The following is a 14174-nucleotide window of genomic DNA, read 5'->3' as shown; positions in this document are numbered from 1 at the left end:
ATAGTTATAGTTTATTTTTCTTATAATGTATAGCAACATTGTTATTAAAATAACAATAAATAATAAATAAATATTTTTTAAAACAGTTTAGTCTTTAGTGCATTTATGTGGTAGCTACTTATAACTACGTATTATTCATTGTACTGAATATTATTATTATAGGTAATTTGTAAGCTCATTAGTTATTCTCAAATCAAATTTGAACTTCAAATATCTATTAAAAACTGTCATTATACAATGTTTAGATTTTTTTGAATCATTCTTCATACATTTATTAAATGCTACAAGGAATTTGATCAGGTTTATCGGTATTTAATTTTACAACTTTTATTTTTATCAACTACAAAGTATTCACTAGTTTAAACTATTATTTGGTTTGATCGACAATACTACATTTAGATAACAACACTTTTTTTGTAATAGTAACATCGCAATTGATAGTCGTTACTAGATTTTGTGTAACAAATATCACTTTATTGACTTTATTGTTGCCACTTTATAGCCGCAAGTAACACAACAGTTTTGTTAAGACCAGTAACTTCCCAGTTAGTCCCACGTTACCATTGTTAATTATATCATACTCCCGTTTAGTACTATAACTTTGAAAAAAATCAAAATAGTAAAATATATGTACTTATTATCTAGAACACTCATTATAATTTGGCATAATCGTATTAATTAATTTAAAGGGAACGTCTATAAAATATATTACAATAATAAATTCACGAAAAATCCATCTACAATTCTTCCACAGTGCATTCAATACATTTTTTACGTGTTTTACAATATCAATAATAATTTTTAACAATATCAATATCTTAAGACTTAGACGGATATACTTTTGGTAGTAAACGGTTAAAATCTTGGCTTATACACGAACATGTCAGAGGCGAATTGTGATGTAAGTGCGGTTGCAAAATAAGACAGACTGGTATATAGAGTATTATAATATGGTACTTATATTATTAAACATCAGAAAAACGGATCGGGTATTCGATTGTGGTTACTGGAACTTTTTCAAAGCGTCAATGAAGGTCGCTATTATGCCAGCTAGGACGTGCGGTGATGGCGACGACGACGTGCTGGCGCTGGATGACTTAGGTGACAGAAGTAGTTGTTCGACGCCGGCTATCGTCCCATTCACGGGCCGCACGTATTTGGCCGCCTCATCTAGTGCCAACAGGTGACTAATCAGTGGGTACAGGTCCACGTTGTCAAATGGCTGTGCAGTGAAGTTTTTCTTGAACATCGGTCCCGAAACCATGAAAAGAGCGTGCATCAGAGGGTCGTTGTTGTCATATCCGTGGGTCCCTGCTCTAAACATTTCCTTGGCTGCAAAAAGATGACCAACATTTAAGAAAAAATGTTTGGTGTAAACTGATGTACTTATAGGTACTTCAAGTATATAATAATGATACTAGATACTAGATAACCAACTTAGTCGTGTTATCAAAGTGACTGTATCATATAATTCTCACATCTAAGATATGAATTTAATAATGTTGCAGATGATTTATATTTTATATATGTAGTAAAGTGAGTAACATATTAAATATACAATTTATATAATTACAATGAAAAGCTTATATAAGTATAGCATTGTAGATTTATGCTTCAATGTATCTATAATATAATATAATATAATAAATAGAAGTGAAAGTAGTTGACTTTTTAGTTTTCAGTCAGGACCTGATTTAGAATTTTTGAGGCCTAAAACAAAATAGAAAATGTGGCCTCTACTAGTTAAAGATAGCGTATTCATACACTCCGCCCCAACCAATGGTTTACGTCCAGCCGATAGTCACCAAACATTCTAAACTTTCGTCAAAATCTAATTTAGTTTTAAGAGACTGGTATAGCTGTCTTTCCTTTTTTAATATTTTGAAGAAGTTGTATTGATCGTTGGATCTCAAACAAAAGCATCTAATCGATTAATAGTGTAACTCCGATTGATTATCGTAAACTATAAAGCAAATAAATAATAATATAGCATAAGATAATAATCTTAAAATAAAGTAGTAAGTATACGTAATTACGTTTCTATAACTTTTGGTTTTTAAAATATACTTTTACTTTTGTATATTACCAAAAAAATGTCATTGGTAATTTTTATCAGGAATTTGGTTAACTTAAAAGAGTATACATTTTGCAGGTAACTATATGGCTATACAGCTATTTATTAGTATCTATATCTATTTTGGTATGTTTAAAATTTTTCATAATATGTAATTATTGAATAGGATTAGGTAAATATATGATGATCTTTTGATACTGCTGTGATTGTTTACTGAGACAGGCTGAAATGTAAATTGTGTGATGTAAACTAACTTGTCTTATCCAAAATCGTTTGATAAAAACTATACCAAAACGCGTAATTGGGTTTTGCCAACAAATAAATGATCCCGTTCAACCTAGGATTATTTTTCATATGCCAACGGTCAGGTAATTCATATTTTTTAAATACGTCAAATGTTTTTGATGTATTGGCTCCGATTGAAAGATTCGTATAAACTTCGTCAAATTTACCTGAAAATTATATAGTATTAGTGTGTAATAACGTAATAATTCGAAATTAGACGAGTAAAGGACCATAGTTTTAAATTATTTACCTATATTTGGAAGTATAAATGCATTTGGACCTGTAATAATAGATTTGTATGTCATATTGAATACATAATCATCTAAAAATATCATTCTATCATATGTTACTGTATTCATTCCGTGGTCGCTAAGAATTATGAGGTTTATTTTTTCTTCTAAATTCTTATATTTTAATTGATCAAGTATGTATCTATATTAAACAACCAAAATTATGATTTCAAAAGTATTTTCAGCATATTTTTATCAAGTTCAGACAAGGATGGGCAAGTTCATAAAAAAAAAATTAACTTTTTTACTGTCAAGCCAAAGTTAAGAACATTAATCTGTAGGTTTAATGTATAACAAAGACAAACAGAAGCGAGTGATGCTGGTATCCACAAATTTATTTTGGATTTTACAAGTGAGGAGGATATAAAATGTTGAAATTGTGGTTAAAAATGTATGCAAATTGTGTTACAATTACTGATGTGGTTTTTTAGCTGTATTTTAAACATGTGTTTGCCAGCGTCACGCGCATGGAAGCAGTGTATCTTGCTCTAATAGTATAAAAATAAATAATTTAATATTTTTTAAATTTATCTCTAGCTAGGTAGTTTTAACTAGTTAATGCCAATCTTTGGCTATACATAATCATTAAAGAAGTTGTATGTAGGTGTATATTAAATATTAATAGTTTTGTGATCAAAATAATGTATAGTGAAATCATAAACATACTTGACTGTGTCATCTACTCTAATGATTTGTTTGTTTATCTCTTGTGAGCCTACTCCTTTTTTATGACCAGTTCTATCAGGTTCTTCAAAATATGCAAGCACTAGATTAGCTGGTTGATTTTCATCTTCAATCCAAGACATGATAGTGTCTATTCGAGAATTCCAATGGATTGAACTAAACAGAATAAAAATTGTTATTTGTTCTATACTAATAATGTAGAATGGGCATCCTTTATGTCATTGAAAATAATTTATTGGCCAGGACTCAGAAGTGAGTCAAAATATGTAATAAGAAATTTGATACCCAAGTACTAATTTTTCATTTTCTAGCTCTATTTAATAAATTACAAATGTTCGCAGTTAAACATAATTTTTTTTATATATGTTGGAAAAATAGTGCGTTTGATGTGAATTTTCCTTATCTTAAATGCGCCAATATGTATAAGGAATACGTATATTAATATTAAATTCAAATATGGTTAGGGAAATTTTCTAAAAATAAATTGAAATGTTATTATTTTTGTCAATAAGTAAAAAAAAGCAATCAAGTTGATTGTATGCTGTACATTAGGTGTCTAGAAAGTGACTGTTATGGATGTGTTCAATTTGAATCCAATGATATAAAATGATTGTATACGAAAAACGATTATGAGAAAAGGCGATCTGTCAGCCTTTTTAGTAATATAGGAATATTACTAAGTAGCCATATTTTATGATTAAAGAAATTTATTTTACTAAAAAAAATCGTGGAAACGTATTTTTAATATTTTTCAACTATCGTAACATTATATTAGAAATATTTTATTAAATTTCAAGCTTTTTGACCAAACGAATACAATTTTATTGATATTTATGGAAAAAAACTAAAGAAATTGAATATTGAAAGTGTTGGCAAACTGCTCAAAGCAAATCAAAATATTTTGAAAATTGTATTAAGTAGCGAAAATGATAAAACAAACATTTTGATTAAATTTAAAGTATTCTCAGTTATGCGTTTTAAAATTACAACAAAATAAGAAAATCATTGCAAGAGAAATCAAGTGAATACCCAATTGTTAAAAATTTCAAACGCTCATACAAATTTAATTTGACTTTCCAGTAGACTTTTTTTGATAAAGGTAGAAAAATGAATGAGGAATCTTGTATTAAATTTTCAAATTTTAGATTTAAAAAGAACAACTTTATAAATTTCTAACTCAAAATAATTTGCAAATCGTCGTGATTTTTACGTATTTTGTCAAAATTCGAAATTCAGTCGCTCATAAAAGTTGATGGTGGATTTACCCTCAACTTTTTTTTTAAATTTACACTAACAACAACTTACAAAAAACCTTGTATTAAAATTTCGTTTTTTGACAGAGAGATATTTTTTTTATCGACATTAATCTTTAAAAAAATGTATAATTATCGAACATTGTATATGCCTATAAATAGCTCATCATGAGTCAAAATATTTAAAAAATACTATGTGATGTCGTATAGAAAACGCTAATATATACGTCCAGTAAAACAAATCAAGTAAAAATGTCATGTGTCTATTTGTTCATTTGGTTAATTGTTTTCGAGTTACGCCAAAAACCAAAATCGATTTTGTCAAAAACCGATTTTGCATAAAAATTTCTGTTTTTCTATTTTTTTTTTGTTTCTTCCAGCTCTTTTGAAAACTATAGGGAATTTTAAATGTTGACCTCCTGAATGCACTAACTAGATTTATTTTACCACCGAAAAAGATCCTGAAGTTGATAATGGAACCATTATTTCGACTAATTATCGTGTACAAAGAAACAAATAGGAAAAAACAAACATCATTGTAAGATCAATAAATTCATAGCTCCGTTTAGAATAGAATAATCTCGAATTTTCTCGTTAATTTGACTGATTACCTATTTATTTTATATCATGTATAGTTTTTTCAATTTATGAAATGTGAAATATCTATACACCTTCAAGTTTCAACATAACATTTCTAATGAAAAGTTACTGTAAAACTTCATTATTCCTGTGGCTTAACTTAATTGTGTTGTTACTTGTTGTATACTTCAGTGTAAGTTGGGGTTTTTCCTTGATATGGAAAATCGGATCCGGGCCACATCATTACACCACTATATCGTCCTTCTCCATTATTTTCATTTTGTATCTGTAATTAAGTTATAATTATATACTAGATAATTGATATTTGAATAATAATTAAATATTTATCTTGAAAAAAGAAACGAAATAAAATATTATTTTAATGAACTGTAATAGTCAAAAGATAGCAAATTAATTTAATTATAAATGTCCTACACAAGACATTGTTTAGTGGGGGCACCCATTCTCATTTTGAATAATGAGTAAATAATAATGTAAAAATTGTACCTTATTATTATTAGGAACGGCCTTGAGTTGTAAAATTGATTTATCTATACCAACAATAACGTACTTTCCAGCTTTAATATAGCACAGAACAATATAGAATATACACTCCATCAGCTGATCGGGTTACTGTATCCCTACGGTTGAAGTATTGGAAATTGTACCGTATCCGTAATCTGACAGAATGTTAGCAACGTGTATCCCTCTAAGTTACGGAATTATAAAAACGGAAACAACCAAACCACGCAATGACCAATGTTATTCTTATTATTTTTGTGTGATAATAATGATATGATTTATTTAAGTTAATTAATTAATTAATTAAATTATTTATTTAATTTATTTATTTAAGCCCTCCTAGAGACCGTGTTCAAGGCCACAGTTACCAGATTTTGCCATTACACACAGTGTCTATGCCCTGAATATAGTAATATGTCGATAGTCGTACATTAGGTAAGTACATAAGGTGCTTGTTGCTGTATTATAAGTAAAAGATAGCCGTCTATCAGATACACAATACATATGTCTACTGTATAGTATGTATACAATATAAATCACGATTATTTGTTATAATATTTGTACACACGTAAGCCCATGGACAGGTTAGGTTCAGGAGGCCAGGCTATTTTAGGAATTTGTAATTTTTAAATTTCAAAATGTTGTTAGGAACACTTTATTTTATATCAAATAATATTTTATGGGGCCCACTAAATCTTTTAATACAGGGGTCCATAATTTAATGTTTGGAGTCTGCGCACGCTTTTTAGCACATTGCGTAACATGTATGTATACAGTATACCCACCTATAGTAAATTTTTTATTTAATTTAAAAATGTCTATAGATAAAATAATCAACAATGTCTATCAGTGTAAGACATTAAGACAATTTTCTAGTCATAGTTGTAAATGTGTTAATAAAATATTTGATTTTTACAACATGTTAACTATGTTGTCAGTTAATGCCTAGAGCCAGACATTAACGATATCGTCTATTATGTTAGGAACTTATGATATTGACTAGGTATTTACGTCATGACCTAATTTACATTTCATTATATATACAATATAATAATAGCTGATGGTCAAGCACTTCTTGTACCGAATCCGCCGTATACCAAACACACATACATCTTTAAATGCGTTCCATCATGCAATGATTACCACTGCGGTATACCCAAACTTCTATAATAGGTATAAGTCTATTTTCAAACTCAATTGTATAATAAAATATAAATGTTTCAAGAACACTCAAATAGTATTTTTAAATTACAAAAAAAATAACTGTTGAACTCCGTTAGGTTTTTTTTTGGTTTATCCCGGGTCTTTTGAAAATGCTATTGGAAATTTTTCATTTTGACCTCCCGAACGCACCACCTAGATTCACTTTCTTACAAGAAAAATTACTCAAGTTGAAAATTGAAGGACTTTTTCGATTACTCATCGTAATTACATACTCAAAAATTAAAAAAAACACACATCATTGTAAAATTAATACATTCATGGCTTCGCTCAGAATCTAAAGTTAAATATGCACTCGAAAATAACAATTATATTAATATTACTTTAATTTTTCGAGGGAAATTTTCTTTGGGTACAACATAGTACAAATGTACAATGGATTTTAAGGTCTAAAATGTATTAGTAAAATACATACAATTACAATAGAACAATGTTTGTATTTTATATTCTGAGCGGAGTGATGAATGTATAATAAATCAATTTTAAAAAGGTGTGTGTGTGTTTTATTTTATTATAATTAAATTTTAATTGTTGTGTCTTTTAACTTTTGAAGCAGGAAAATTCTTAAATCTGTGACTATGTGGATGTCTGGTTGAAAATTGAATCTAATTGGTAATTTGGTCTGAAGTAAAAACTTTTTCCAGCACCTACTTTTCAAATTAATTGGGAAAAAATAAAAAAAAATATTAATTATAGAAAAACGGCAACATCTACGAAATGCCTACCAAGTTTGAATTATTATTGTTATTTTATTGTAATTTGGTAAATGGCTAACTGTAGGTATTTGAAATTTTCACAAAATATTTAAATTGTCATATCCTAAATATGATATCGTTTAAAAATATTTTAGCGGCTTTTGAGCTATTGATAGATGTGTATTTGAAATATTCTGTTTTTTTTTCAACTTAAGTGTTGATACAATTTTCGATTGCAAACAAAAATCTTGAAAATGTAATACAACGTCTTCATACATCTATTAAAATTAATGAAAATACATGGTCACCATTTTAGGTTTCCAAACATAAGATTACAAAATCTTATATTACCGTTATGTCTGTCGGTATTTAGTTTGAAGATTAATTTTGTTTTATTGTCATAATAATATAATGAAACTTTCCAAATGTTAAGCTATTTATAATTTGTACCATGAAACCTGTTCACACTGTACTACTGCAATGACTTAAAAGTTATAATATTATAAATTAATAAGTAATAACAAAAAAATTCTGTTTAATATTGGAATTATAAATTATTGTACAGTAATATTTAATGTGTGATGAGATTTTTGACAAAAATAAGTTTAACCTACTGTATTCCGAATAGTCGTATAAATTAATTATAAAATATCCTTAGAAATAGAGGCTGGCACATAGAGCTGACTGTTTCCAATTAGAATCGATTTTAATAAGTATGTAATGCATTTTCATTGAATTCAAATTGGCCACATCTTTTATAGTTACTTACTCAATGACAAGGTACACTAGAAAGTAGAAACCCATTATACAGCCGACTGACCCTCGCATGGTTTTGTTTTTGTTGTTGTGTTTTTTGTTCTGTCTTTAACATATTTATCTAAATATGATACTCTAATTACAACAATTATTCTAATTTGTATACAGTTAGAATCTTATCACTACGATGTTATGCATAACAATTCTAACGGGTACCTAGGTAATAAAAAGTATACAACATTAACTGTAAATTTCTAGATAATTTTTTTCAATTTTATAATTATTATTTAAGTAAAAGACAAAGCTAAATTAAACATTATATTGTTTGAATACAATTTTGGACACACACATTGTAGACACATTAATAGTAAGCTATCATATGCTATGAAAAGTGCTATTCGGATTCCACTGATAAGAATTCCTTTGTATAGGTCTTGGCAGATTATCTCTTGTTTTTGGTATACTTAAGAAGGAATATTAGTTATATAATACTCGTTATTCAGCTCAATTAATTAAGGCAAACATTTATTATATGTACTGATTTTCACAAATACTTGTGAAACTAATTGTACATGACTCCTTGTCACATCCTAGGAATCTCCGAGAAACGAATAATAATAGTATAGTTTCGTTTTAAAAATGTCTAGACGGCGATGGATTAGCCGTGTGTTGTGTGTACTATATTACCATATCAGAGATTCAGAGCTATTGCAATAATTATGTGTGCTAAGAAGGCTAAGTAATAATTATATGTATATGGTTATCTATATAGTATATACTATCATACTCATTATTGCCTAGGTCACAGTACTATCAAGGCATTTTAATGTAAATGTTTACAACAATAGCATAAGATAAGTCGTATTGATTAGTTTCGTATTTAATCAAAGAACAGTAAATTTAATAATATGACAAATGCCATTAAAGAATGTCTCAAGTATTTTGGCGAAAACAGATTTTGATGGAATATATAATAATATATACTTATACGAGTAGTTCACAATATATATATATTTTATATTATTATTTTATATTCACTCAATATCGCGTTGACAGATTTTTCTAGATTAGAGGTTAGGTACTACCTTTGCAATCCAATAACTAATCCCTCTATTATACGACAAAGTTTTATATTGATCATACATAACTACAACATTATGGGCAAAAAGAAAGGCTTTAAGTTATCTGAGGAAAAAAACCTACGACCAAAACTGAGTCAAAAGTACTACGAAAAATTCTAGGCAACAATATCGGAAGATAAAATAATTAAACACATTAGGGGCCGTTCTTACCATCTCCGGTTAAAGTTAACGGACACTTGACCGACGGAATTTTGTCTGTAATAAAATCTGTTATCAGCCGGTCAGCGTTAACTGACATTTAACCGGACATTGCAAGACTGGCTATAAATATCAAAATTCGTGACTCTTGGGTTACGTTGACAAGGCCCCCTACCTATAGTATTGATATCGTATGGTTGCACTATGCATCGTGAGTGATGGAACCTTACCCAGATAGGCACCACCGAATCGTCGTAGTGGAACTGCTCGTAGGTGTAATGCATCGTCTCGTTGTGCCTGTCGAACATGGAATTGTCGAACACTCCGTGCGTCTCGGGATTCAGTCCGGTTGCTATGGTGAAGTGGTTGACGAAAGTCTTCGTGGGAAACGCGCTGCGCATGTACGGCGGCGCGGCTGACGCGTCCCGGAATCGGGCCATGTGCGGCGTCACGTCGGGCCGGATATAATCGGGCCGGAAACCATCGAACGACATGACCACGGTTACCGGGTGTCGCGTGACGGCGGCCGTCGCCACCGCCGCGAACACCACGACTAAGTACTGCACGGCCACAGCACCAGTCGGCGAGCACATGGCCAACGGCCACCGGCAGCGATTGGAGGAAAAAATTGTCCACCGGCGAACGGTGATCTACGCGTTTGTATAGATCGACGCGTACCTCCGGTGTGAACGTGGCCGGACTCGATAACGATAAGGGCACGGGTCAACAGCGGTGTCCGGATCGAACGGCCGTTGTCGTGATGCCCTTAATATCTCGGAATCTATAATCGGATCGTGTTTCAAGCTGCAATGCAGATCGCTGGTATTTAGTTGCTATATTCATTGGTCACGGAACTTACCTCCATACGTACCTATTTCACTGACTTGCAACTGATATAGTATTATAGTTCGAGGTTCACGGTAAAAACCGCATTCGTATCGTCGTCGATGTACACTTACCAAACGGATATTTGTAATATTCGTCGAAACCGCAATAATTACCGCCGGTCTTTGTGCGTGGTTCCGGTGGACTGGAAAGGTCACGGCGAGTATAATACTTTATGAAATGCCGAAACGAAAGAGTTTCACCCTTGGCCGTCTCTCGTGTACATCTGCAAATGGACAGCAGTCGGTGGACAATAACAATATTGTGCGTGTTGGCGGCGTGCGCGTAACTGCAGCGCATAGAGTGATATTACTCTAAGCGTGGCATTTTTCAAACTCTTGTAGTGGTGTGGGAGAAGACGCGAGGGCCGAACAGGCGACGACACACTCGTTCGGTCGGAGTGGGAGCAGTGACGAACGCGCTCGGTCGACACGCTAGGCGAATAAATTGTTGTTCTGTCGTAACGTCGATTTTCCGCGCCGCCATCTCCGTCACCGCCGACTCTTGTACGAAAAGACATCATACTAATATTATATTATATCCGCAGATCAGGGCCTAAAGTTGTGTGGAGAAGCTGCAGCACACACGGGAGCACGCATAAAGTTGGAATATAATATATGCTAGGAATCGTATTTTTCGATATTTCGTAAGACAAGTATTATGTCGGAATGTACTTCATGGAAGCATATTTTATCAGAAATATTCTATGTCGGAAATGTATTTTCCATGAACTGTATTCCTTGGAACCAAATTGTATCAGAATAAACTATAAAGGTACTTGGTCGGAAAAATATTTCTCAACACTATGACGTGCAAAAGCAAAATATATAAAGTGCGCAATACCAAGTATGAAATGTGCAATAGCAAATATAAAATGTGCAATTCTAAAATGTTAATTATGAAATGTGTAGTAATTTTATTTTGTTTTGCACACTACTACGTAGGTATATAATTTAAAAATATTTTGGCGAGTGGAATTAGATATGCAGTAAAAATGTTAATGCAGTGAATTGTAGGCACTGCCGAGGATACTTTACATTATGTAAATATTGGGATTGGGAATATACTCAATAGCTATATTGTTAAAACATTAACCCCACTGAACATCGTTAAAGGGGCTCCTAATGAACGTCAAAGTTAAAAAGACGGAAATAGCAAAGTACCGTAGGTAGTATTTTTATTGAATCAATGTTAGACATATTATTATTATTGATTATTATGAAGGTGTGAATAGTGAATTATGTAAATGAAAACCTGGCTAAAATATTAGAGTAAATACCTTCTTTTTTTTCCAGTTTTGAACCGACGGCGCCGCGGGGACTGCTTTCGCATTGCTTCCGCGAAAAAGAGTAAATACCTATATTATAGAAATATAGAATGCTATTAATATTAATTTAATTAACAGGGTTGCTGTAAAAATTAAGTACACCGAAATCTAGCATTAGCTTGTGACTCGACTTTGTTTGTGTGATTAAAATTCTGTTTGAATAAAAGTCGTAAAAATGTTTTTGATTATTTCTTACTACAAAAAATGCTATACAGCTAAACAACAACTTTTGTAGTTTTAACAAAATATATAATAACTGACTATGATTGACAAACTAATCGCAATTCGAGTTATGCCTTAATATTAACTGGCTAAAGTTAAAAAGTTGAAATTGTACATTATTTTGTAAAATTGTCACGATTAATTTATTGACAAAATTATAACACATTAATAATTTATACATTGGCCAAAATGCTTTGACTTAAAGTTGAAATTATTATACTAATGTCGATAATCAACATCATCCAATTTCTAACGTCACACGTAAAGCCGTAACATGATTTAAACATACACGTCAAAATTCTGACTAAAAACGAATAGACGGCTGATTTTGCACGATGCGTAAGTTTCACACTTTTCGAGACGGTACAGATGTTCTTGAAAGAGCATAATAAATCAACCCCACGAAGGTGTCATGCAGACCAGCAAATTTAGTGTTTATTATGAAGAAGCACTGATTCAGTATTATGTCGAGATGATTGCAAGAGACAAAATGTGTTTTACTCAAAAACGACCTCGTTAGATTTGTTTTACTAATAATAATTATGTTAATCATAATGCGTGCTTAAAGTTTGAACAAATGACTATGCATATTTTATGACATTTACTACCTAAATTAAATAGGATTCATTATACAGTCTTACATTTCTATGGTTTTAATTTTGAATGCCTGATAATTGGGATGTTCATCATGGTGAATTTTTCGTAAATAAAGTGATTAACTAAATTTAAATACATGCAATTTAATTACTAAAATGATTAACGTTTGTAACCAATGCAATCGTTTACAATCCAAAGTACAACAATACAACCTAAAAATAAAATGCATTATGACAATAGATTATAATATTGTACACTGTGATACTGATACACAAACATTTATTTATTTATATTAATATATATTATAAATTATATAGAAGGTATAGGTACAATAAACCCCACTCTAATTTTTCGATTTTTTAATTTTATTATTTACATAATATGATACCGAGTTAAGAACGATGGTTCTAAACAATCCGTAGAAATATTTAGTTTTTAAGTAATATAGGTAGTTCCCTAGGTAGTTCACAATTTTCCGTTTTTACGCTTGCGCACAACAACGCTATAGAGCAGTGGTCTAAATACTTAAATCACCAACGGGCCATATATTTTTACGTCAAAGATTCACCGAAAAAACACCTTTAGTTTTACTGTTCATAATACTAAATCCAAAATAAACAAAACAAATAAATAAACACAACACTTATCCTCTATTGATTATAATAAATTATTATTATTACTGCATTTATAATACTAGATATTACAAAGACATCATATATTATTACTAAATGCTAACCACAAAAACCTAACCTAACATTTGGTGGTAATTAATGCCGCTAACTCAAAATGTCCGTTGGATTTATCTGGTCGTAACGTTTCACATCATTTCAGGCGTTCAGACGCAACCGATCGCTAAAAATGCTTACTTGTATTTTCTGATGTCGTGTAATGTCATACGCGCCGTGTCAATTCATCTCAAAAATGAGCAATTATTATAGTCATATATTAGTCTAACATTGGTGGTTTGAATTGCATTATTATTATCCAGCTCTGGAACATAATACTGCTTGTTTTTAAATGGAAATAATATGGTAGTTTTGCTTTTTACTTTGAACGCAAATCATCAATTACTATTTTTAAATGTATCGTATTATAATGTATACTATAATTGTGTAATTAATCAAATAAACATTTTTCAGTCAATATTATAAATTTATAATATAGTTACTATTTAGTCTATAGGGTGTAAATGTAAAATACCTGACAAATGAAATAGCTATTTTTCTAATCAATGTTATTTTTTTATATGTATAATTGATTGACTCGTGTGTTTCACGTATAATATAAAATTAATATCTGGTTTTCAGAAAACTTTTGATTCTAAAAACATTTATCTAAGCCAAACTTTCCTATTACACCTTGTATAAGATTCAGCTAAAGTATGTTTTTTTTTTTGTAACATACTAACACACTACACACATTTTATTTTTTGAAACACATTGAATATATTTTATAATAATAAAATAAAGTAAATTTATATTATAAAAATTGTAAATTGAACATA

General features: G+C 30.5%; 1 protein-coding gene across 2 annotated transcripts; it reads right to left on the bottom strand.

The window, feature by feature from the left end:
- Nucleotides 1-634: 634 nt before the first annotated feature.
- Nucleotides 635-10974, bottom strand: LOC111040413 (ectonucleotide pyrophosphatase/phosphodiesterase family member 5-like). 2 transcript variants are annotated; one of them, XM_022324337.1, is made up of 7 exons: nt 10511-10974; nt 9870-10443; nt 5342-5451; nt 3316-3489; nt 2610-2791; nt 2329-2526; nt 1004-1332 (listed from the first exon to the last, which is right to left on the bottom strand). In XM_022324337.1, the coding sequence occupies exons 2-7, from the start codon at nt 10230-10232 to the stop codon at nt 1004-1006; spliced, it is 1356 nt and encodes a 451-aa protein (XP_022180029.1). In that variant the 5' UTR covers nt 10233-10443; nt 10511-10974. The 2 variants fall into 2 exon arrangements, with proteins under 2 accessions (XP_022180030.1, XP_022180029.1); XM_022324338.1 differs by lacking the exon at nt 10511-10974 and having other exon boundaries at nt 635-1332; nt 9870-10232.
- Nucleotides 10975-14174: the final 3200 nt, after the last annotated feature.

This window comes from Myzus persicae, unplaced genomic scaffold, assembly GCF_001856785.1.
Source record: "Myzus persicae strain clone G006 unplaced genomic scaffold, MPER_G0061.0, whole genome shotgun sequence".
NCBI lineage: Eukaryota > Metazoa > Arthropoda > Insecta > Hemiptera > Aphididae > Myzus > Myzus persicae.
This window is presented reverse-complemented; position numbering and strand designations above follow the sequence as displayed.